Raw genomic sequence first — 24197 nt, forward strand, 5'->3', positions numbered from 1 at the left:
CTAAGAATGATTAATCTGCTAATTTCATAGTGAATGACATAGGTCTGCACCTTGTATTTTCATATACAAAAAAGCCAGTGGAAATCAGTTTTATGGATGACATGTGCAATTATCAATTAATTTGTCTTCAACTGACATGAAAAGTCGTTCTGAGTGCCAACCACTGTATAGTACAAAGAACAAGAGAACATCTGTACTGATACATAGTTCAATTACAGTTTAGTACATTATAGAAAGCATAACCCCACAAAAACACATTAGATTATCTTATTTTGGTGTGGCTCTGGTGCAGTTTGTGTCTTTGAGCTCTGGAGCAAAACATCTCTTGCATGTTTTGAATAGAAGGAGACAAAGACATTTGAACACTTTTTTAATGTATGTGCTGGGCGATCCTTCATCAAATTGTGAAGATTCAAGAAACCCCTGACATAGGGTACTGATTCTTAAAATGTTTAGTCACAAAAGGAGAAAGATTCTAAAAGTTAGTTATAATCTGCCAACAACAGGCATTTAGTATAGTTAAATACATACTTTAGGCACTAAATCAATGCCAATTATTACATAAATACAAATCTTGGCACCACGGAGAACCATGAATTCACAATATACATTAAATAGGCCTTTGAGGTCACAAAGTGTCAAGATCACAACATGGGATGCCATCTTCTTCCAAATAACATGTCTGTTCATCAAGCAATGTAGCCGTGTTGTTCCGTCACACAAACACTAAACTCTGTGTGGCCAGTCCAACATTCACTCATCTCTGCAGTCTTTTCTCCACATGTGATCAACAGGCTCTAATGAGGCAGAGACCCAGCTTGCACACTGCCCAGGCAATGCCCAACTAACCCCAACATTCTAAAGTGGGCTGCTGTTGGTTGCAGTCTTTAAAATGTTCAGAAAACCAACGGCCAGTTCCACACTACTCAGACAGTAACAAACAAAACAGGCTTTTGTTACCCGACTGGACATGTCAAACTCTGAAAAATTCCATCCAACGAACACAGACTAATGCTGTGCACTGATACAATTGTTGGTGTTGGTGTGAGTTGGTTGGCATTTGTCTGGGCAGTGAGTGAGCTCCTTCAGGGGTGGCAGGGGGGGGGTACTCAAAAGGTGCTCTGCAGCAGGCAGCGGCACCCACAGCCCGTAGGGCACACATCCTGGACGCGGAACCACTCCATCATGTGGCTGGTGTGGCCGCCGTGCCCACAGCTGAGGCAGAAGTTGGACGAGCCGCGCACCGCCACATGGCAGATGGCGCACTGGAAGGTGAAGCGCTTGCAAACTGCACACTGGGTACCTCTGGCCTGACTGCGACAGTGACAGCAGTACACACCAAACTCTGCAAGGCCATACAAGCAATAGAGGGGGGGGGTTGGAAAAACAAGATGCAGGAATGAGATGATTTGTCATTGCAGACACCAAAGGAATCAATGAAATCAGGGGTTAATTATTATCAAACAATATACTTAAGTGACAGAGGGTAAATATATTAAATATATGCAACCCCGACATAGCTGTCGTCTAAGTGTTATGCTTTTGATACTTACCAATGCCCTTGTGTGGTTCTGGTGGACAGGACACAAACTTGAGAACCTCAGACCTTTTCTCCTTCAGACCCCACCGATGCAGGATTTCACCATAGCATTTCTTAAAGTCATCAAACTGCAATGCATTGGCTGGGTCGAGAAGCCTGTTGATGGGGAAAAATAAGATGCGTAAGAATAAAGTCTTCGATACGTAAGGCAACCTGTGGCATTGGTCCATCTGAGGCATCTCAATTACCTTTTATTCATGTCATGCTGTTCTTTCTCCCTTTCGCGCGGGTCACTGTACACCTGGTTGGCATAGCGATAATCATCTGGGGATGATTCTCCCCATGGTGGCGCGTGTTCAGGGTCTCGCCCAGCTGGCATCAACAGAATCATGAGAATCCATAGCAACCATGAGAATATGGTGACTAAGACCATCGCCACAAATATATATGTATTTGAATGCCTTGTGGAAAATCTGAACTAAACCATTAGTTAACAGTATGCAGATTTCTTACCAATGTTCCAGCCCGTGGTGGTGGAGTCTGAGGTGCTGGAGCAGGAGCCAGATGTGACTGAACCGGAGGTATAGCTGGGCTGATGGAGAAGACAGGAGAAGGGAAGTATAGTATAGTATATATACTTTTTTGATCCCGTGAGGGAAATTTGGTCTCTGCATTTAACCCAATCGGTGAATTAGTGAAACACAAACAGCACACAGTGTACACACAGTGAGGTGAAGCACAAACTAATCCCGGCGCAGTGAGCTGCCTGCTACAACAGCTGCGCTCGGGGAGCAGTGAGGGGTTAGGTGCCTTGCTCAAGGGCACTTCAGCCGCGGCCCACTGGTCGGGGCTCGAACTGGCAACCCTCCGGTTACAGGTCCAGAGTGCTAACCAGTGGGACACTGAGTGTGAGAGGAGAAGGAAGCATGTTACAGACCAGAAGTGAAGTGAGGAAAACACATAAGAGAGAGAGAGAGAGAGAGAGAGAGAGAGAGAGAGAGAGAGAGAGAGAGAGAGAGAGAGAGAGAGAGAGAGAGAGAAAGGAGTAAAACGAATAAAGAAAAGGAGGGCAATTTCACATTTCAATGAGATTCAGAAATGTGTTTCTTTTTTTGATGAGCACAAGCACTGAAGGAGGTAATGTGGCATACATTATCATAAACTCACAATTGAGCCGAAAAAATCCCTCCTCCAGCAAAAATGTATTTCGGGCTCTTTTTATGAAAATCTGTGACAAGTTTTTCCCCCTCTCAGTGGCTTTTCATAGGCACTGATCTGAATAATAATCAGACTATCAACATAATGTACCTCTTCTCCTGATTTGAATAATTTAATTCCAGGCACTAATTTTGTATGCGCCTATTCAGCATGCTGCATCATCCATTCATGGCCGAGAATGTCTGCTTGTCAAGTGTCAATCAACCCAAATGGACACAGTCACCCCACTGCTCATCGAGCTCCACTGGCTACCTGTAGCCGCCCGCATCAAGTTCAAATCACTAATGTTGGCCTACAAAAGTGTTCTCCGGTTTTGCACACACTTACTTGAATGCCCTCATAAAGGCATATGCTACCACCCGACCGCTGCGCTCCTTCAAAAAATTATGATGACTATTGCCATCTATGGTTCCCTGATGGTGGAATGCGCTACTAGGTGCTACCAGAGCAGGGGTGTTCCTTCTCTATCTTCAAAAACCTCTAGAAGACCCAGTTCTTCCAAGAGTACCTCCTATCCTCTCCTCTCCACTCCTCTCCCTCTTATCCACCCTACATCCCAGACTTAGAATGACAGTTCAGAATCAAGTTATCTCTTATTACACTATTGTCTCCTATTCGCACTGTACCTTGATTTTTCTCTATTTTTTTTGTAAGTTGCTTTGGACAACAGTGTCAGCTACATGAGTGCATCTAAATGTAAATGCAAAAAAGTGTAACATCCTTCAGATCCTGAGATGTGCCGAGTTTTACTGCTGGTCAGATTATAGGTCATTGTATGGAATTCCAAAGCTACATTACGAGTGACTGCATTTCAAATGATGCCCTGACATTCAGAAAGTAAAAACCTGTCCCGTTAGCTTCTTTCATTCATTTCAGTGAAATGTTAATGCAAAACTACTAGAGGAAATGAATTACCATTGGTCCTATTCAAGGCCAAAACCTGAATATGGCAAATTATAACCAGGTTTGCACAAGGTGTTTGTATGAGTGGTGTTGCTGGTGTGCTAGCAAACATATTGAGGAGACTTCATTCAGTGTTGAGGACATAAATCGAGTTTAAATTTAAATAGCTTATTTTAGTCAACTTCCCATTTCTGTGTCCCACACACACACAGACAGACAGACAGACAGACAGACACATGAGCACACATAAATGTGAATAAATAGACTATTCCTGGCAACCAGGATCTATTCAGAGAGAGCAAACATTTGGCCACTTGGAGCTGTGCAGTAGGGTGGGGGCGGGATTGGAACACCTACGTAGCGTGAATGGTGGGGGGCAAACATGGCAGAGCGCGGGACCATGTGGTGTCCATACAGAGTGAAGTAGTCCTGAGGGCTGCCCTGGGCCTGAAATACGCTGCACAGCATAGCCAGACTCTGCACGTCACTCATCTGACTGTAGTGGTCCAGTCTATCATGTATGCGTTTGTATGAGTGAGGGTGTGTGTGTGTGTGTGTGTGTAATGTGTGTGTGTGTGTGTGTGTGTGTGTAATGTGTGTGTGTGTGTGTGTGTGTGTGTGTGTGTGTGATGTGTGTGTGTGTGTGTGTAATGTGTGTGTGTGTAATGTGTGTGTGTGTGTGTGTGTAATGTGTATGTGTGTGTGTGTGTGTGTAATGTGTGTGTGTGTGTGTAATGTGTGTGTGTGTGTGTAATGTGTGTGTGTGTGTGTGTAATGTGTGTGTGTGTGTGTGTGTAATGTGTGTGTGTGTGTGTGTGTGTGTAATGTGTGTGTGTGTGTGTGTGTGTGTGTGTGTGTGTGTGTGTGTGTAATGTAGATAAAGGTTTAGGGAGAAAAATAAGAGGGGGAGAGTGGTTATAATTCATTTGCTGATTAATTAGGTCAGACAATTTTAACTTTACAAATGCAAATATGCACTACATACACTCAAAAAAGTCTGTACAATAATATCAGCACCATGTCCATCATTCATCATTCAGTGCCCCAACAAGTGCAAAGACTGCAGCCTGCTACTCACAATGTCTCCAGCAGGTGGCGTCCAAAGGGGTGTCTGGCCCAGGGCGTATCAGCGTCTGGGTCCGAATCTGGGCTGAGGTCCACACTGGTTGCCGCCGAGGCCAAGGCCCACACCTGCGCAAACCATCAGAGGATGAGTTTCATTTGTGACTCAGACAATGACCAATAAGCCATTTCATACGCACTGATCTGGCAGAGTACAGGTACAGAGCCAATGAAATGCAGTTGACATCCAACCAGAAGTGCAAAGAAGCATTAAATACCAAGTGCAGGTAGAGTATGGCTGTGTACAAATACGCTGCATGTTCTCATACACTTTATGAGCCACTAATCAAATCGGATAAATCTGGATGGTGAGGTCATTTATCGTGTGCTTTCTGGGGGTGGTGACTGCCTGTACCTTGGCCAAGTCTCTTCGCCCCACCGTCAGGGCAGCTGCTGCGTTCTTCTGACACGTGTCATGGATGTCATTCACATTCAGACTGGGGAGGGAGAGACAGGGATGCACACCAGATAGATAGAGAAAGGGAGAGGGAGAGATGAAGAGAGTGAAAAGAGAGTGAAAAAAGAGGGGGAATGGGAGAGAGAGTAAGAGTAAGAGAGAGATAAATATACAGAGGGAGAGGAAGAGGGGAAGAGGGAGAGGAAGAGGGGAAGAGAGAGAGGGAGAGGAAGAGGGGATGAGAGAGAGGGAGACTCATGAGCAATGTATCCTCAGGGAATGTTTATCAAATCACAAGCAAAAAATTTGGTAATTTCCTCCTCTCAAAATGTACTGAATGAGTGAAATCGAATTGGTCATCCCTCAAATGCGCAACCAAACAAAAAGGGTAACATTTTTGGAAAATGACCCTAATGGCGAGAGAATGCATAGAAAACATGAAAGCCTAAGCCATTATTATGCGTTCCTATTAGCGGTATAGAAATGGGTTATGTTGCTATTTTCGGTTGATAATAAGGCCAAGGCGATCTGATTGCTGCTGCGCTGAGTCACGGGCATAAATGGGTCTGAGTGAGAGGCTCTGAGAGAGAGGAGACGGGCACGCACACGTAGGTCTCCCCCAGGGCTTTGTGGACGGGCAGCAGGCAGGAGATCTCCTGGATGATGACCTTGCCCGCTGGCTTGATAGGCCTGCTACCGTAGTCGCTGCCTTCACGCTTGCCTTTCCAGCGCCGCGATTTCTGGTGCAGGAGAGGATCGCCAGAGAGAAAAATCACAGAATGAACAGACAGAATAAACAAACAGAACAGAACAACATCACACTCGGACAGGTTTTCCACCACGTTTCGGACAAGTCTCAGCTGTGCTGATTTCTCCATACTGTAAGTATGTGTGATATACACATGCCTTTTCTCCAGAGAAATAGACTCGCATTTTCTCACCAGTTTTCTGTTCTACACTACAAGGAACACTGCCAGTTGGATGAGGTCCATATTGAAGCTTAAGTGTTATCAGACAAGATCATCTCCGAACACAGTTCCATACTGCCGACATCTGGAGACACTCCCAGGAATTTTTTTTTTTTAAGTATATTTTTTTGGGCTTTTTGCCTTTATTATGATAGGACAGTGAAGACAGACAGGAAGTGAATGGGAGAAAGAGATGGGGTGGGATCGGGACATGACCGCAGGTCGGACTCGAACCTGGGTCCCCGTGGGCACTTGGATCTGTACATGGTATGGGCGCTGTAGCCTGCTGCGCCACAGCGCCCCCCCCCCCCCCCACTCCCAGGAATTTTGGTAACAGAAACGCCATATTAAATTTTGGCTCGAGTTGACTTGAACTCCTTTCAATACATAAGGTGGAGAAAATCAAACACGCTTTTAAGGATGCAGTTTCCAGTCTTTGCCATCAAAAACATGAAAGTGCTTTGTCACCCACAATAGTCACATGATTCTTGAACTTGAAGGAATATGAAAAGTCGATGCTTCACAATGACCCTATGTGTTCTATGTACTGTCAGTCTTTATTTTGGTTATTTTAATTCTAAAACTTAAAATATATAATATTACAATGGATACTATATATATAAATATATACAATAGTAAAAAATGCATGGAATACATAGGAACATTAGGACACTCTTTCTTCTAGTCAAGCTCTTAGAGTAACATAACCATTGCAGGTCTTGAAGCACTTTGAGTTTTAAAGCAAGAAAACATCGAAAACTGCATCTTCTGAAGGATAACTGGTTATATAACAGATTGACAGACAGGAACCAGAATTACTGAGCCCAGTGGTCTAAGTTACAGTCTACTCAGAGGATGATTGTATGAAAGTTAGCAACTGAACATTTGATGGCAGAGTCGAATCCAGACTTGAGACCCAGAAATAAATGTACTATTCATTTTAACCCTGATCTAAGATGGGAATACTGTAAGAAACCTAGAGTATGGCTACTTGCCACAAGATAATGTCAACCAAGTCTACATTCCACCCTGTAAAAATATTATCAATTATTTCCTTTTAATTACTCAACTAGAAAAATTAAAATTAACAACAAAATGAACACCCTGCCCTGACATGTAAGCTTGCAATTATTAGCAAATAATTAGTTAGAACCATTTCTGGCTACAGTTTAATCATTAAAACTAGACTTTAAACTGCCAGGACAAGAAAAGTTAATAATTACATGAATATTTTACAAAACATCAATTAACTGTAAAATGAAAATAATGGAGCACATGGCTTCATATTATGAACCCACCTCCAACATGGTTTGTTAGGCAACACAGACAAAAACAAGCACATTGAGGAAGTAAAAGGCATGATTTTTCACCTGATGCAGGTTAAGGGCAGTGAGATGAAGGATGAAGGAATGATTAGAAAAACAAATCTGACAAAGATAGAGAGGAAGATACGGAAAGAGAAAAGGGGGCGGTCAGTACCGGACAGTCATGAATAGCCTGCACAGACCAGCGGCGAAGAATGGACTGAGGAGGCTTCTGTTGACAAGGGAGGAACAACACCACAGAAAAGGAGCACACAAGAGTGGGGGAGAGGGGAACGTGCCAACATGCCATGAGATCACACACACACGTGCACGCATCCACACACACACACACGCACGCGCCCGCATGCATCCACACACACACGCACGTGCGCGCACGCATCCACACACACGCACGCACGCGCGCGCACGCATCCACACACACACACACACGCACGCGCACGCATCCACACACACACACACACACACACACACACACGCACGCGCATCCACACACACACACGCGCACGCATCCACACACACGCTCACGCATCCACACACACACACACACCCGCACGCGCATCCACACACACACACACACACACACACACACGTGCACGCATCCACACACACACACACGCAGAGGAGAAACTGTAAGATAACACGGTAAACAACAAGCATGGGTGTGAACAGGAAACAAACAAACAAAATAAAACTAAATAAATAAAAAAACACCAAGAAGTCAAGCAAGCCAAACACACTGGGCGATACCCAGCTTGCAAACAATAAGAGAAGAAATCAGCCTGGCGCGCAATAACAGGCAGTCAGTCAGCCCTGTGTGCATGATTCCCTACCCGCTCCTTGTAGTAGAAAGAGGAGATGGAGACTTGCTCTTTGTCTGTGCGAGTGGGGCTGCCGCTGTACAGCCGGAGAGTGCTCTGGGACTCCGTGCGCATCTTCATGGGGGTCAGCACCCCACTGTGGTAGGCTGAGAGAGCGGACAGAGACCTACAGGGGGACACAGTTGGCACCAGGCCCGTTACAGGAGGACTGCTGTGGACACTGTATCAGATACCTTCAGAACAGACCTTTTGTCAAATGATATATTGTCTCAGAATTGCAATAAATTATATTCTTATCCTGCTGTTATTAGGTGATCCAGTTAACGCTCCTGTATGTATGCAGATGTATCTGCAATGGCAAATGGAGTAAACTTTGAAGACACCAAAATGTACGACTGTATAACCGTAAGACGGGCTTTAAGGGCTGTTAGGTTAGTCGTTGCTATATTTTAGGACATCTCTTTAAATACGAATCTACAACATGTATTATGAACACCAATGATGTTAAGTATACACGTTTGCCCAATATTGAGGTCTGCAAAAGTTCTTGCCGATATTTTTATATATTGTACAATAAGTTGAAAATGTAATTATTGACAGGCCTGCCAAGTGTATTTAGTTCTGTGCTCATGACTGTAATAATTATTTGACTGTGCTCATTGACTGTTTTTAGGACAATACAGGATAATTACAGTCTTATGGTTCTCAATCTGCACTGTCAACAGCAGACATGTGGCAGAAATGTAATGTCATGATGTCATGACAATACAACTGGATGTGACTCAGATAGACAAATTGAGATGTCGGTGAATGCTGGTGATTAGGGAGACCCCAATTGTGAAACCAATGTTTAAATGAACTATTTGGCCAATAACTGATGCCGATATCAAATAGTTTTTTATTTGTTTACTTTGTTTTTGTTGCTAATTATAACCTTTAGTCTTGGACAAACAAAAATATTAATTATTACAAAAATATCTGAACCATTTTTAAGTCTTTCAGCCCTTCATAGCACTATCTCTGAATGTCCCAGTCCAAGCATAACACAAGCACAACATTTAGCCGACGCAGAATTGCCACATAACAGATAATCATTAGCCACTTTCATCAGTAAATATTATATTGTTTGGTCAGTCATCAAGGCCAATATTGTTACCGATACCGATACAATGCATCCCCACTGTTGATATTTACTGATGAGGGATAGTGCGAGAGAGGAAAGTTGTACCTGGGAGTTGGTTCAGTGGGAGGGACTGAACGGTGCATAGTAGTTGGACGGGTGAAGTACACCAGGGAACCTGTGAGCACAATGCAGCAAAACACTTTCAGATTTGACCTACAGAGCTAAAGGTGACTAGCTGAAATAACTCTCATCTCTGATAACCACAGATCTGACGGAGCCCCTAAAGGCCAACCAGAGCTGTGAAGGCAAACAACAACAAGACGTTGCATTTCTATAGTACTGTGCTTTACAGTGAAGGGGAGAACCTCCCATCAAACCCCACTAATATGCAGCACCTCTCTGGGTGATGCACAGCAGCCATTTTGTGGCAAAACGGCTCACCTCACACCAGCATATGAGGTGGAGAGCGAGGGAATCCATCATCCAAACGCACAAGGTCACTCACCGGTTCCACAGAAGCGCGCCCCGGAGGTGCGTGGGAAGGGGATGTTGGCGTCCTGGTAGGAGCCGTAGGTGTTAGTGACGCGTGGGAAGGCAGGCAGGGCGGGCGTGACCGGGTTCGACAGCACGTAGGGGTTAGCTGCTGTGCTATCCTCCTGGTGTGCGGGGGGGGGGATATAAAAGGGAGACCATGCCTAATCAGCCCTAAGAATACAGCCAATTCTCACAGGTAGGTGGATGATCTAAATTTAGTCTAAGTATTTCTCCTTGCACCTGGCTACAGCCAGATAAGTGCATGTAGGTGTGTAGTGCTTCAGTGGTTAAATACAGTGTAGCCTCCACGGACTCACCCCATGCCACAGTGAGGGATACATACCATGTCTGACTCCAAACAGGACACCAACTGTCTGACACATGGTTCCAGACAGTTCTGATTCCTTTTGACTTTCTGCAGTGATGTGTCTGTCATAATCTATACAAGAGTGAGAAAAACACTCAGCATGAACATAGATGACATACGTTAAGTAAGCTGACCTGAGCACGGCAGAACGTTGCACTTGCGTTTTGAGACTGTTGCGTATGAAAGTTGGTAAATAGCACTATAGGGAGCTCATGAGGGGGGATGCTGCTTGATGCAGAAGATACCTGATGCAATTGCAATTACAACTGAACAACTACGTTCAGATTCAACACAGCAAGCAGATAACAAGACAACAACCATTACTACCTTGAGGATCTTAATCTTCATGGAAGATGAGATGTTGGTTGGGGCGACAAACTGAAAGGTGGGTGCTGCATTGTTGGGGTACTGAGCCGGGAACTTCACCACCAACCGTACCCGGTTGGCACCACAATGTGCCGACACAAAACAGCTCCGATTAACAGCATCCATCTGCAGCCAGAGAAAGCACGGCCGTTTTAGGCATAACGAGAAAAGAGATTGGGTCAGCATCACATATACAACAGAGATGTACTGTAAGATTATACGGTAATTTAATCTTTATAAGGTAATAATTAATACAATATTAATCTACAAAGTCGAACAAATTATTTTTTTTCCCCAATTTCATACACTGACGGCATCTACCATAAGCAATTACTATAAACGTTTTATAAATACATGCTTCCTGGACAGATCAGACATTCTGTTTCACTCTCATTTACAGTGTACAGTGTCACAACTAAGGCAAGACATCATCTTCATGGCACGTGGGGCTTAATTTTGACAGTGGCCGCATGGCCAGCTGCTCTGCTTGGCTCAAATACTCTCTGTCCCTGCGTGAGACTGCAGTGTGACGCCCTGAAGAAACTGCCTGCCAAGCTCTGCATGATGTGGGCTACACTGAGTTATGCAACATTCACTAATTTTCCCACTCCTTTTCAAATGCCTGTATTTTATGGACATAGATTTCCACAAAACTAGGTGGGCGGAAATGTATGGAATCTACTTCAGTTGTTATTCAATTAGGAAGTCCATTTGACAAGTACAAAGCAGGCATTAGAAGGATGCTGGTCATGGTCTGATTTGGAAAATTATGAAGTTTCCAACAAACTGTCAACATGAGATCCTAGCACTGAAAAGATAACAGAGTAAATGTTTTAATTTTCCCCTGAATGCTGGAAGACCACTCCCCATCAGCTTGTGCTAAGGATCCCAAAGAGGCCCTATATGTTGGCCTGCCATTTTTTTGCTCAAAATGAGACTGAAAAAAAAAACTCCACCGTCACCATGTCCAAGAAACTAATGTGAATGGGTGAGTGAGTGTCATCATAGGCCAGCTCCTCGCGAAAGTGCCTCCACCTCACCTCCACGTTGACGTTGCGGATCTGGAGGTTGACCAGTGAGAACTCTTGCTGCAGGGTCTGGGGCAGACCAGGAGCGTCCTGCCGTCCGCTGCCCATCAGCGCAGCCTGCAGCCCCTCCTGCTGGTCTGGAGGTAGAGACAAGAGGATACAGCCAATATAACATGCATCTTGGGTCTGGCAATACGGCTCATGTAACTGATAACGTTCATACTTTTGTAAAGCAATATTCTTTATTATTCGTCAGAGACAGGAATGACTCCAGCTGAATGATGTTGGCCGATGTAAGATTCAATGAGTCAGAGTCAGTCAGGTAGGATGGACTTTGTATACTGTTTCCACTGCCACTCTTTGCATGCTAACCCAGTGGTTCCTAAACTTTTCATGGCAGGCCCTCCTTTAGCAATGAGAAAAATTGAACTAGCTATCTTTTTTTGAGACAGTAGACCCTGACCAACCATATTATATGCACAGTGCCCAGTAGTGCCATAAACTCATAACAAAATGGGTTAATTACTGACTAATATGCTGTAAGAGCACTGCCCTACTTATAGTATATTTGTGGGCCATTTGGCTTTATTAGGATCTGGGGCAAGTAAAAGTGAAAGGAAGTGAGTGGGACATGGGGTGGGGTTGGGAAATGAACTTGAGTCGGATACGAACCCGAACGTGGTACGAACGCTGCCACTTGTGCCATAGACTCCACTTGCCCTACCTCACTTAACTACTAGTTGATTGTTTAGAGTTCCAGCGACCCCTAAGCAGCCTAAAGAGCCTCCACCCTCTGGGAACCACTGGGTTAATACCATATCTACAGCCCACCTTGGAGATCCTCTGAGGAGAGGCCTGGGCTCAGCGGGGGCTCGGAGTCCTGGGAGGGCAAGGTCTTCTCCGACTCAGCGTTCAGGGTCATGCCTTCCGCAAGCTCCTCCACAATGTCATTGGCACACAGCTACAGAGGATACACACAGAATTAGTCACAGTGACACTGGAGCATCAGTCATCACAGAAAACAAATTTAGATCCTTCATCATTATTTGTAGGGATGGCGTATTTTCAGATCATTTTATTAAAAAAATAGACGCTGGGTTACACATCAGCTCATGGGTAAATTAATTCTGCATATGTACTAAGAATAACATGTATTCCAGGCATGAGAGGACACTTACCTTCTGTAGCTGAGGATCCACGCGCCATATCCGCAAAGTCTGGTCTCTGGACCATGTGACTAACTGATAGTCTTTGGAGCCTAAATAGTAATGATAACAGACACTTCCTTAGAAAGGAACATTTATATAGAAGAGAGAGATTTCTGACATGTAAAAAAGCCTCTACAAAAACAGCTTTTCTTATTTGGGCTGATGCTAGCTCTGAATTCATTTATTTGAACAACTAGTATTCAGACATATCCAATCACCTTAAGAAAAGAATACAAGTGGCAAAAGTAGGCATTTGCCTTGAGGTTTTCTGACATACTGGGTCGGACAACAGCTCACCCTCTTTTTGCGGTCTCCACTGGAACTCCAACACCACGTCGTCGTGCCCCACGAAGGCGTGCACAGGGCTGTTGAGATCTAGCGTGCTCCACAGGAGCAGGCTGTTCTCTCGGCGCAGCTGGGGCACCATCACCGTCACCAACCCGTTAGAGAAGGGCTGCGGAGAGGACGGAGAGAACAACACGATAGCAGAGTTATGTCAAACCAACCACACATCCCACAAGATGTGTGAAAACACTTTTCCATAAAACATACTCAGCCTTTCACTATTTGGGCTAAATAACGGTAGAGTTATCAGATTTTGACACTCATAACAAATATTTCAGATGCACCTTATGTTGATTACCACAGAAGGTATAGACAGTTTCATAAAGGTGTAGTTCAGGGCGTGATGGAGCAGCTGTAGCACTACTGCCTAAAAAACAGTTGGACACAGGGTTTGAACCCCAAACATTGTAAGTCCCTGTTGCTTCGGCTAAAAGCATTTTCTAAAGCCCACTCTCTTTTCTTTTACCTACTTTAGTTCTGTCAATCAATCAATCAATCAATCAGATGTTATTTAAATGAAGTTGAGTCAGCTTACCGTATATCTTGCCTTCCACACAGGTACTTGGCAAGACAGGATGTTAAGGTACTTGCGAGGCTGTCTATAGTCCCAGAACTGTAGAATATAAACAGAGTAATATGACAAAACCGCCCTACACAAGAGCCACATAAATGTTTGTAGCATCTGTACAAGATCTATGCCACTTCACCCGCACAGAGTTGTCCTGGCTTGATGTTGCCAGGATATACTCATTGTCTGGGTGCCAGTCCAGACCATGAATCTTTGACAAGTGAGCTGCAACATACTCCATAGCAGTGTTGGGTTTCTAAAAGAAGAAAAAATATATTCTCAAGACTTGCCACCACTCAGTGGCAAGTCAGAAATAACATCTGAGGTTTCATAGAAAGTCCTGCCTATGCACATGAGTGTACCAGCTAAACAAATACAAATCCCATTTGTGGATAATGAACAATAAAAGTTTTATTTCAAGAGATTTCTCATGAGCCCATAGTTGACTTTTCATTACAGTGAATTCACCAAAAGCTGTTGCACTAATCATTGCAAGGCTATTATGCTAATGCTGCTGTTGCTGCACACCATACTCACCCTTTTATCCCAAATTCTTACATCTCCATCATGGCTAGAAGCAAGGCAGTTTGGATTCCGCCGGTTCCATTTCACTTGGGATGCCCCAGCTAATCACACCAGACAGATAACAAAGAGAAAACGCAATTATGTGACACTTCACTCACTATCTGTTCTCATTTATTGAAATTCTCTGAGCCACACAAAAGGACACTCACCCACTGCAGATAAGGCCACCGTTGGCTTCCGAGTGTCTCTGGAAAGGCATGCACGGCATTTTAATAATCCAGCTTCATGCTTCAATGAGGAAATAAATTACAGTGTGCACACACACCTTTGCTCCAGGACATTCTTAGTCATACCTTGTATCCCAGATGTAGATGTATGTGTCTACTGAGCTTGTCACAATAAACTCGGGTTCAAACCATGACCAGTCCAGGTCACTGGGAAATTAAAATAAATTACATTAAGAAATGGATTAAACAATCTAACATTAAAATGGTTTGTGTAAAATTAGGAGACCTGCTCTAGAGCCTGTGTTACCTAATGACACGCGTGTGCCCCTGTAGAGAGGTGTGAGCCTCCCCACATCCATCTCGCCAGACATAGAGGTCCACACGCTGGTTACTCTAAACACAACAATGTTAGGTTACTACAAAAAAAAACTCCTTGACATTATCTTAATACCATAAACATGTCAATAAATATCTGGGACAGACTAGTATGGTATCTTAATACCATAAACATGTCAATAAATATCTGGGACAGACTAACTAAAGTAAAAATATTAACAGTTGTACTTGTTTTATTCTTAGTCTTGGCATGAAACACTATAAACAGTGTTCATCAGAATTAATTTAGATGAAATCAAAATTCCATTGGTTCCCCTTGGATTGCTACCACATCAAGCGTTTATTACTGACAAAGAATGTAGTTCTCAAACTTACTGACGCAGCAAACAGATGTGCCTCCGTTTTGTGTGGATTCCACTGTACAGTGCCCACATCCCACTTGCTCTGTCGCCCAATCTTCCGTGGGGGCTCCGAAGGATTCTCCAAGTTTACGATGTAGAGGAACCGCCGTCTGAGACAGAAACATATGCTCAATCACTAAACCCTCACAAAACAGACACATATGACAGACTTAAATTATAAGTCCTCAACAACATGCTTCCTTTACAGAACTCATTAAAGCACAATTCAGTGTAACTGATGTGCCGAGGATAAGAGCGACATGATGGGAATGACATGCATATCATTCCAAATCAAACAAACTTGGTGTAAATCATCATCTCATCACTGAATAACATAAAACCTTCCCTCAGCTATACTGAGAGTACTTTTCACATGGTGGTGTTGGATTCTGGAAGTACACACCCAGAGAGTACAGCATGGCGACCCAGACAATCCACTGACATGGCGGTGGCCTGAAAAGACATTTGAAAGACTCCACTATGAAACACAATTATTAAGACTTAACTATTAAGAAAACAGATGTTCATACTTTACTGCCATTAACGTCGTGTGTTATTACAAAATGAGCTAATTGCATAGTTTGAGTAATATATGGATGGATAAGTAACATTATTGGAGCCCACATAAAAATCGAATGGTAAATACACGTTTAAATGCTTTCAACACACGCAGCGGAGTGTCTTGGGTTAATTACATTTCTGCTCAGCATACAATTGACCGTTTGACATTGTTATTATGCATGCAATAACTTACATTTGATAATCCGAGAGGGCAACCTCTGCGAATCAAATGCATAATTTACGTCTAAAATTGAATTATTACTTGGACCTACAAGCCTGATAACAAGTTTAGATGCGACATGGAATAAGCATAAACCGTGTATACGTAAAGTGCGGTAGTTTTAGTTAGTAGCCAGCATCCTTTAAAACTTGAAACACTTCAACTGAGGCTTAGCTTAGCTTAGCTACATTCATAGCTAAAGTGTTTGTAAAAAGCTATCCATTTTATGCCACAAAAAGATTTGCAACCTTTGCAGTGCTTGTAACAACAATGCGTCGTATTGTTGTACAGCATCTGCTGAACATTCAGTTATCATTCAGATCATACGCAAAGGCCCTCTTATTATTTTTCTACCTGTGCATCTCTGAACTCCACCACCACATTCTCACTGCTCCAGCGGGCCGCCATATTTCTTTTCCTTTAACAACATCAACAATGTCACGAGGTTGAAAATAACCAAAGAGCTTCAAGAAAAACGTCAAAAACACAATCGTAAGTCACGCGAGATGTGAATTACTTGAGTCGTGCATTCAAGATGGACGCCGCCAAGGTGGAGCATGTTGTCGCAGATGCTGGAGCATTTTTGAAAAAGGCCCCACTTCAGGTGCTTGTTTTCTTATATATTTCTACGCGTGTTGTGGCTACCAAACTGTCATATGTTCAAATACAGAATTTTGTTCTGTGTCATCACGCTAATATCCAGCATTACCTACGTGACTTGGACAACGTTTCCTATCCATGGAACTGATTAGTAGTTTACCACAGCTCAGGCTATCATGAGCAGTAATAAGGGTTTACAACATAAGCTAATGCAACTATTTCTGTCAACAGTGGCAACGTGGCTAATGTCTATTACATGTATTTACCCGTTGGAACTCTGCTCTGCACTGGACAGCCATATTAAAGGTATCATTTTGTCACTTTAGGAAATCGGGAAAACCATCTACACATTGAAGGATGTCGTGAATGAAATTCGGGACAAACCAACCAAAAGAAGTTTATCCTTCCTACCCTACACACTCATCTTCAAAGACCCTTTTCCAGAGCACGTACGATTCGGTAGGGGATTAACATTACATTACATTACATTACATTTGGCTGACGCATTTAGGTTCTGTCAAGTAAGGCTAGGCGATTGTGTACAGTGACAGTCCAGGAATGTATTTCACAATGATGAATATGTTCTGTTTTCCATGTTGTTTAATGTAACAGTGACCGAATTCTCCAAAAAGACTGGAGACTACCCTAGCCTCTCTGCCACAGACATCAAAGTTTTGGCTTTGACATACCAGCTTGAACTGGAGAATGTTGGTTCCAAGCACCTAAAATCTGAACCCGATGTAAAGGTAATGCATTGACTCTAATATCTGCATATTACACAATGATTCACAAGTGAAATTCATGTAAATCTAAAACCATCACTATGCTTACAGGTTAAAGTTTCTAGTACACAGCGACATCCAGAGGCTCCAGATAATATTGCTGGATTCCACTTTCCTCATCATGTAAGGTTGCTTGTTGCATAGTAGTTTTTACTTCAGTATTAAAAATCATTGTCGTTGTAATACTTAAAAATGCAGCCATTAATATGTTTTTTTCCCCCTGGGAATAGAAAATCTCAGAGCCAAATGCCAGTAACCAAGCCAACAGAGAGACACATGCACACTGCCCTGCAGAGTCAAATAAAGTTACTTCTCAGGATCCTGACAATGTTGAGTTCAACAGCTTCCAGTTCTGGCGGACTACTTTGCCTGATATTGAAGCTGACATCTTGGAGTTACTTGTGAGTAAAAACATTCACACATTTTCACACAGGTTTTATACAGTATTTAATTAGTCTTTATTTACAGTATTTATTTTCTTTGAAAAAGAATGTCACAGAAGTGAAGACACAAGTGCAGAGTCCAGCCAAGACAAATGATGTGATCTCTTCGCCCACTGAGACGGTAGAGTTTAACAGCTTTCAGTTCTGGAGAGCTCCTATACCCAGCATTGATGCTGATCTATTCGAGCTACTTGTGAGTAATACGTAGTAAGATGTCACTTATCTAAAGGCATCCCTCTTAGTGGTGTGTGAAACATTTGCATGTACTTGGGGCAGTGGTAGTGCAGTGGATAAGAAACTGGGCTTGCATGCAGTGACCAACAAGTCGTGGGTTTGATTCCTGAATACATCGTTGAGCACTTAACCTAGAGTTCCTTCAGGGAACTGTTCCTGCAATTGGTGTAAGTTGTTTAGTATAAAAAGTGTCAGCTAAATAGATAACTATTGAAATAATAAATGAGGATTAATAATACAATTGTTTGCTATTACCATGGATTAGGGTGCAGACACCATGACTGCTGGAGACGGTGAGGTGTCTGAGAAGATACAGTCTGTGCATCTGTCTGCAGAGGAGCACAACACGTTCACAGACTCCGGGAAGGGCAAAGACTCCGAAGAAGTCAGTACTGGCTCTCAAGAAGGAAGCGAGGAGAGGGAGGAGGAGGAGGAGGAGGAGGATGATGATGACGACAACAACAAAGAAGAAGAAGAAGAAGAAGAAGATGGTGGTGGTGGCTGGATCACTCCCAAGAACATAAAGCAGGTCAAGTTGGATGGTCACAATGGCAAACCAGCAGCAGATGTTAAAGTGGGCTGTGTAACCACTGACTTCGCTATGCAGGTACAATTTTGACAAATGTTTGACGCTGATTTAAGAAATATGTTATAACTAACTACATATGTAACTATTGATACTCAGTCCTGGTCATTTGAAAGGGGTAAACACACATCCTTCTCATCAACCACCTAGGCTATTCCCTGTGCAGTTTTGTGGTGAGGTGAAAAATGTGTAACCAGCATTTGCAGCATGTTGTAAAATGAATTGCTGAAACACATCAGTTAAATTAGTAGTTGTATTGGTGTTTGCAAGGCATCTGACTAGTCTAAGGTGGCAACTACTTGATGCCTCTTTGTTTAATCCACTAGCCTGTTATTTATGTGAGCAAGTTGTCAGTTGATGCGCATTGCATCAGCAAGCCATCGAAGATAATGTTTGTATTATTTCTTTGCTTGTCAGAATGTCCTCATTCAGATTGGGCTGAATGTCCTGTCGGTGAATGGCATGCTCATCAAGCAGACGAGGAACTACATTTTGCGCTGCCATGCATGTTTCAAGTGAGTAGCGTAATGAACTGTAACAGGTTACTCTTTGAGCTTCTTCTGTGATTGATTGACATATTTTCATGTCTTCTGTGGTGTTATTTGAAGGACCACAACCAACATGAACAAGACATTCTGCCCACACTGTGGTAACAACACACTAAAGAAGGTTGCGGTTACAATCAGTGAGGATGGTAGTACGCAGATGCATTTCTCCAGGAACCCCAAGGTTTTAAATCCAAAAGGAATGAGGGTGAGTGAATGCATTACTTTAAGGGCTATATCTTGGCGAACTAAAACCCATGGTTACTTGCTAATAGCTTAGGGGTTTGTCCAGTCCACGTTGGGGGTGGTTTTGTTATCAAACGTTGTAATGATCAAAGATAGGTCCTTATTGGTTTCTTGTATCGACTCTTGTGTAGTACTCCTTGCCGAAGCCACAGGGTGGCAAACACGCTAGCAATCCCCACCTGGTAGAAGACCAGCAGTTTCCCCAGCAGAGGGTATCCAGGAAGGCGCGCCAGAAGACCGATGTTTTCGACCCAGACTACGTGGCTGGAAACTCTCCGTTCATTGAGAACGATATTTACAGCCGCTCTGCCAACCTGCATATCCGGGACACCCAGGGCGTTGGTGGCGGGCGCCGTCGTTCCAACCCCAATGCTGCTCGCAAGAAGTTTGTCAAAAAGAAGTGAGAACTGTTGGTGGAAACATAATCGTAACAGAGGCCCTGAGTGGAGATTAATTAGGTGTATTTCCATGTGAAACTCAACCTTTGCTTTCCGATGTGTGCATTTCCCTAGTATAAAATGGTAAAAAGGTATAAAATGTCCTATTTTTCTATTGATGAGATCACTGCTTCAATGTAATCCATTTTGATATTAAGATCAAATGGAAGATTTAAAGTTTTAATGGAATATACAGTATTTTGACTTATGATACAATATCATAAAAAAATATATTAGATTTGTGATTGTTACAACTACAAGTTGTTTAAACAAGGAAATAGACTGATTTCCGAAAGCAGAACCATCCTTGCATTTCCGTTCTGGACATTATCCCTTTCCCATTGTAACAAGTCAACAATATTTATTAAACATTTAAAACCCAATATGTCTGTCAATATGTACGTACACACACACACACACACACACACAGTAATTTTGATGGACTCAGTTGATCCATGGTATAATTAGTGTAAATAGAATTATTCTGTTCATATTCCTGAATTTTAATCAATTGTGTGTTTGCATTTGCATTATGTAATGAGACCCCCTACCCACATTAACTCAAATTGTATTTGTTAATCAGCCAGATAAGAACTCCTCATCAATATCTTTTAAGTCAGAATCCTCTGGAGGATCTTTTGTAGTGTCAGTGGTTTGATCTCTTTGCAAGTCTGAAGAAGGCTCTGGGTTTACTGTAGGCTCAGAGGGTGGTTTACTTTCTTCAGAAACATGCCCAGGTTCAGAGAGTTTCTCCTCGAGGTTAAGTTCCAACTCCACTGTGGACAAGGTATCACTCAGGTCCACTTCAGGAATGGGCACTTCTCTTTTAGGCAAGACAAAGTCAAGAGGTTCCAGAACATCCTTTACATCAATGCAACCCAGACTGCCATACTTATGCACTTGTGTTGGAGGAATACCTAAATGAAATATTAAAACAAAATGGTGAAAAACAACTTTCAAGAAGATCCTACTTCTGGAAATCAACATTTTTAAAATTCAACACATCACTTTGCCTGCAGGTAAGGCTGCCATTCAATGACTTTGTAAATCTATACGGACAGTTTCCCTACATGGTTTAAGCCTAAGCCTTGTCCTAGACTTAAAGCTGATATCCATTAGAGGTTCTCTTTGTTCAGGCTCTTTGAGGTTTCCAAATGTTTTGATCAAACAAATGAGGTACCAACATGTGAACACAGGAGCTTTATGTTTATGGTATTTAGCAGATGCTTTTGTGCAAAGCTACTGACAATTACATCAATAATTACATTAGCGATAAAATTAACAGTTTATAGTAAAAACAAATAGCCTAAAAACACCAATATAATTAGTAGACTAAATAGAATTTAACAGATTATTAACAATACACATAAAAATACACTGATCTTGGGAAACTTAGCATACATATGGATATGTGCTGCAGACCCCCTGCTTTGGAAACCTCAAAAGGGCACCCAAATGCTTTAGATCGAATAGTTGACACACTTCGTCAAACCAATTTAAAATGGCCCAGTACACATCACAAAACGGACCCAGCTGGACAAATTGCTGCATAAGGCCTAATAGGAGCCTCCGAACGTGGTCCCCTATGTCCATTATTTTAGAATTGACCTTGAATAAATATAACTAATAATTGGGTTACTGTGTACCTATGTACCCAACCGATTCCAGTTTGTTTTAAGTAGCCATTTACATATCTAGGCTACTCCAGGTCAATTATACAATACAGGCCACATTTGCTTTGGAAGTGTCTGCTAAATTACATAAACATTTAGTGGCATCTGTTGGACCCTATGCAGCAGAGAATTAGTCTGGCAGGATCCACTCTGTGAGAGCAGCCTGTTCACTTAAAACGGATTTGAGATAGTACCTTGAATGTTTGATCTACAGCTGTTTTGTAGTTCACACTGCTGTGATTCAGTGGTTCACCAAAGCTTCATTTGCCCATCACTACCGTTTTGGGCCCCTCTATGAGGTCCCTTAATGTGTAACTTGTTTTTTTTATCAATATCCCCTTAGCTGACGGTCTAATAATGTATATAGTGCAAAACTCAACTTTATGTTTAACAAAGGGGGGAAAAGAAGGGAATAATTACCTAGTATCAGTGCCAGCTGAGCGGGGGGAAAGAGGACCTGTAGGCAGCGGTTCAGAAAAGGCACCATGTCCTCTGCAAACGCAGAGCAGAACTGGACAAACAGCTCCTTCTCCTTACTGCTGAAAGCTGACTCCTCTGCTCGGTGAAACACCAAGATGAGCTTGGTCACCTGTAGAGGAAGAGATATATCTACGTCAAGCAGCAATGCTAGAAAGCAATCCTAGTAATGTACCACACGACCACATCAATTTCGAAATATGAAAAATACAGTTTGCCCTGGTGCTATGGTACATCTTGAGAAGTCCTGCCTTATGTACCTTGAGAAGTGCATATTCTAGCTGTTTGGTGACATCCTGTGCTAGGCCGATGGGGCAGCAGAGTCGAAGGTCATTAAAGGCTGTCAAAATGTAATTGAGGAAGCAAGCAAGAGGAGGGAAATTCAGCAGGGCCATGGGTGGCTGGAGGGTACCAGGCTGAGTGGTGGGAGCCACTGGGGGGGTGGCACTGCCCAGCACAGAGGGCAGTGAGATGAGAGTGTACAGATTCATGTCTTCCTGGAACTTCTCCACTGCTTCCTGTACCGCCTTGCAGAAAGTATCCATGGCTACCCGCTGGAACATTGGCGCAAGCTGGCCACGGAAGTCAGCACCGACTCGACTGAATGACAAGCCAAAGTACATGCATTGTCCCAGGAGGGAATCTAGGCGACCCCCTACCCCACGCTGAAGATCTCTTTCCAGGGTCTCCAGAAACTGTGCAACCTGTTGCACCACCCAGCCGTGGAAGATGGCACTCTCATTGATCGTCTGACCTCCTGGAGGAAGGAGAGGGTCCTCATCCGAGAAAATGGCCCGATACTGTGTGATTACGTCGAACAGGTGTACTCGGCAAGCCTCAATCGTTTTGGTGATGTGGAAGTAAGGGTCGTCATCAGGAATTGCTGCCAGCATGGAGTGTAACCAGCTTCCCCGAGCCTGTAGAAATTTCACCCTCAGCTCGGCCTCAGTGAAGACATCCATCCTGCGTAGGTAGCCGATTACTCGTAGGCATACAGGTAGCTGAGAATTGCTACGCAGTTGCTGCAGAAGCTGGTTCAGCATAAGCTGGGCAGACTGACGCACTTCATGGACAATCCCCTATAAATTCAACAGCCAACAATAATGCAAGAACAAAAATCACTTGAAATATAATCACAGTTTACAGTTATAAATTCATATTAGATAGATAGATAGATATATACTTTATTGATCCCCAAGGGGAAATTCAAGATATTAAATCTTAATATATTAGAAATATTAAAGATTTTGCTAGTGGGGAAAACAGACTCTAAAGTAAACACCATCTTACCTGAACAACAGGTATTGAAGAGTGCTTTTTCTCCAGCCTTTTCACGTATGCTGCGAGCTCCAGGGCCTCCTCGTAGTAGCCGTTGCGGACGCAGGTGTCCATGAGCTGAGGTATCTCCAAGATCTCCAAGATCTCAGTGTGACGGTTCAGGGTCAGGCTGTTCATGCGCCGACTGGCCCCAATTTCCTCGGCCTCCTTCATAAAGCCCCTACGGAGGATATATAAAACATAAATAACAAAGGAATATATGATGGAATTTTATAATGTATGTCATGTTTTTGGTAAATCATCATTGCAGATTTCTGGCAAAGCCTGTCAACAATCTGGCACGTACTTTTCCCCCACATAGATACTTTTTGATAATTAATTAAAGCATAGAACAAACCTGCATTTTTCCCCAAAACTTGGCAATTTGTCAAGAAGCTTAGATACACTGCTCTCAACACGCCCAAAGTCTCGATATATTTCCTCGGTGCAGTCAGCCCCACGGATGAATGTCTTGTAGTTGGAGAAAGCGAGCTCCCGGGTCAGCTGCAATATCTGAGCTCTTTCTTCTGACAACCTCTCGGGTTCTCGATTTAACTTCTCCACGCCATACGAGCTGAGTTCTGCTAAATACGCTGCGAAATCTGGATTTTCTCTCCAATTGTCTGGGAAACTATCTTTAAAGATAGATGCCAGAATACTTTCATCCTCCACGTCCACAGCTGCCATTTCGGAATTAACCGTAGACAGATATTAACAGGAAGTACGTCGATCCAGGAAAATAACATACGTCATACAC

General features: G+C 43.1%; 3 protein-coding genes across 5 annotated transcripts; 1 reads left to right on the forward strand and 2 right to left on the reverse strand.

The window, feature by feature from the left end:
- Nucleotides 1–355: 355 nt before the first annotated feature.
- Nucleotides 356–16508, reverse strand: wdr59 (WD repeat domain 59). Of its 2 annotated transcripts, XM_076286758.1 has the most exons (27): nucleotides 16455–16508; nucleotides 15723–15772; nucleotides 15294–15429; nucleotides 14890–14975; nucleotides 14709–14789; nucleotides 14565–14602; nucleotides 14368–14456; nucleotides 13970–14086; nucleotides 13798–13875; nucleotides 13215–13371; nucleotides 12888–12967; nucleotides 12541–12670; nucleotides 11722–11846; nucleotides 10643–10807; nucleotides 10292–10387; nucleotides 9920–10070; nucleotides 9520–9589; nucleotides 8304–8457; nucleotides 7628–7684; nucleotides 5787–5920; nucleotides 5139–5220; nucleotides 4740–4852; nucleotides 4019–4172; nucleotides 2054–2132; nucleotides 1789–1912; nucleotides 1554–1696; nucleotides 356–1345 (listed from the first exon to the last, which is right to left on the reverse strand). In XM_076286758.1, exons 1-27 carry the CDS (start codon nucleotides 16506–16508, stop codon nucleotides 1110–1112), a joined length of 2979 nt encoding a protein of 992 aa, XP_076142873.1. In that variant the 3' UTR covers nucleotides 356–1109. The 2 variants fall into 2 exon arrangements, with proteins under 2 accessions (XP_076142873.1, XP_076142872.1); XM_076286757.1 differs by lacking the exon at nucleotides 7628–7684.
- A 122-nt stretch (nucleotides 16509–16630) lies between these two features.
- Nucleotides 16631–19940, forward strand: nob1 (NIN1 (RPN12) binding protein 1 homolog). Of its 2 annotated transcripts, none has more exons than XM_076286760.1 (10): nucleotides 16631–16704; nucleotides 17027–17159; nucleotides 17313–17446; nucleotides 17534–17605; nucleotides 17713–17883; nucleotides 17972–18118; nucleotides 18425–18766; nucleotides 19163–19260; nucleotides 19354–19498; nucleotides 19668–19940. In XM_076286760.1, exons 1-10 carry the CDS (start codon nucleotides 16636–16638, stop codon nucleotides 19938–19940), a joined length of 1584 nt encoding a protein of 527 aa, XP_076142875.1. In that variant the 5' UTR covers nucleotides 16631–16635. The 2 variants fall into 2 exon arrangements, with proteins under 2 accessions (XP_076142875.1, XP_076142876.1); XM_076286761.1 differs by having other exon boundaries at nucleotides 17972–18046.
- Nucleotides 19941–19957: 17 nt separating this feature from the next.
- On the reverse strand, nucleotides 19958–24174 carry cog8 (component of oligomeric golgi complex 8). The gene is made up of 5 exons (XM_076286759.1): nucleotides 23799–24174; nucleotides 23414–23621; nucleotides 22384–23202; nucleotides 22067–22235; nucleotides 19958–20890 (listed from the first exon to the last, which is right to left on the reverse strand). The coding sequence occupies exons 1-5, from the start codon at nucleotides 24125–24127 to the stop codon at nucleotides 20553–20555; spliced, it is 1863 nt and encodes a 620-aa protein (XP_076142874.1). The 5' UTR covers nucleotides 24128–24174; the 3' UTR covers nucleotides 19958–20552.
- Between the last annotated feature and the right edge of the window lie 23 nt (nucleotides 24175–24197).

The sequence above is a fragment of the Alosa pseudoharengus genome, unplaced genomic scaffold (assembly GCF_046254945.1).
Source record: "Alosa pseudoharengus isolate Yale_2024_CS ecotype anadromous, Long Island Sound unplaced genomic scaffold, YU_APseudo_1.1 YU_APseudo_1.1_scf_16, whole genome shotgun sequence".
Lineage (NCBI taxonomy): Eukaryota > Metazoa > Chordata > Actinopteri > Clupeiformes > Clupeidae > Alosa > Alosa pseudoharengus.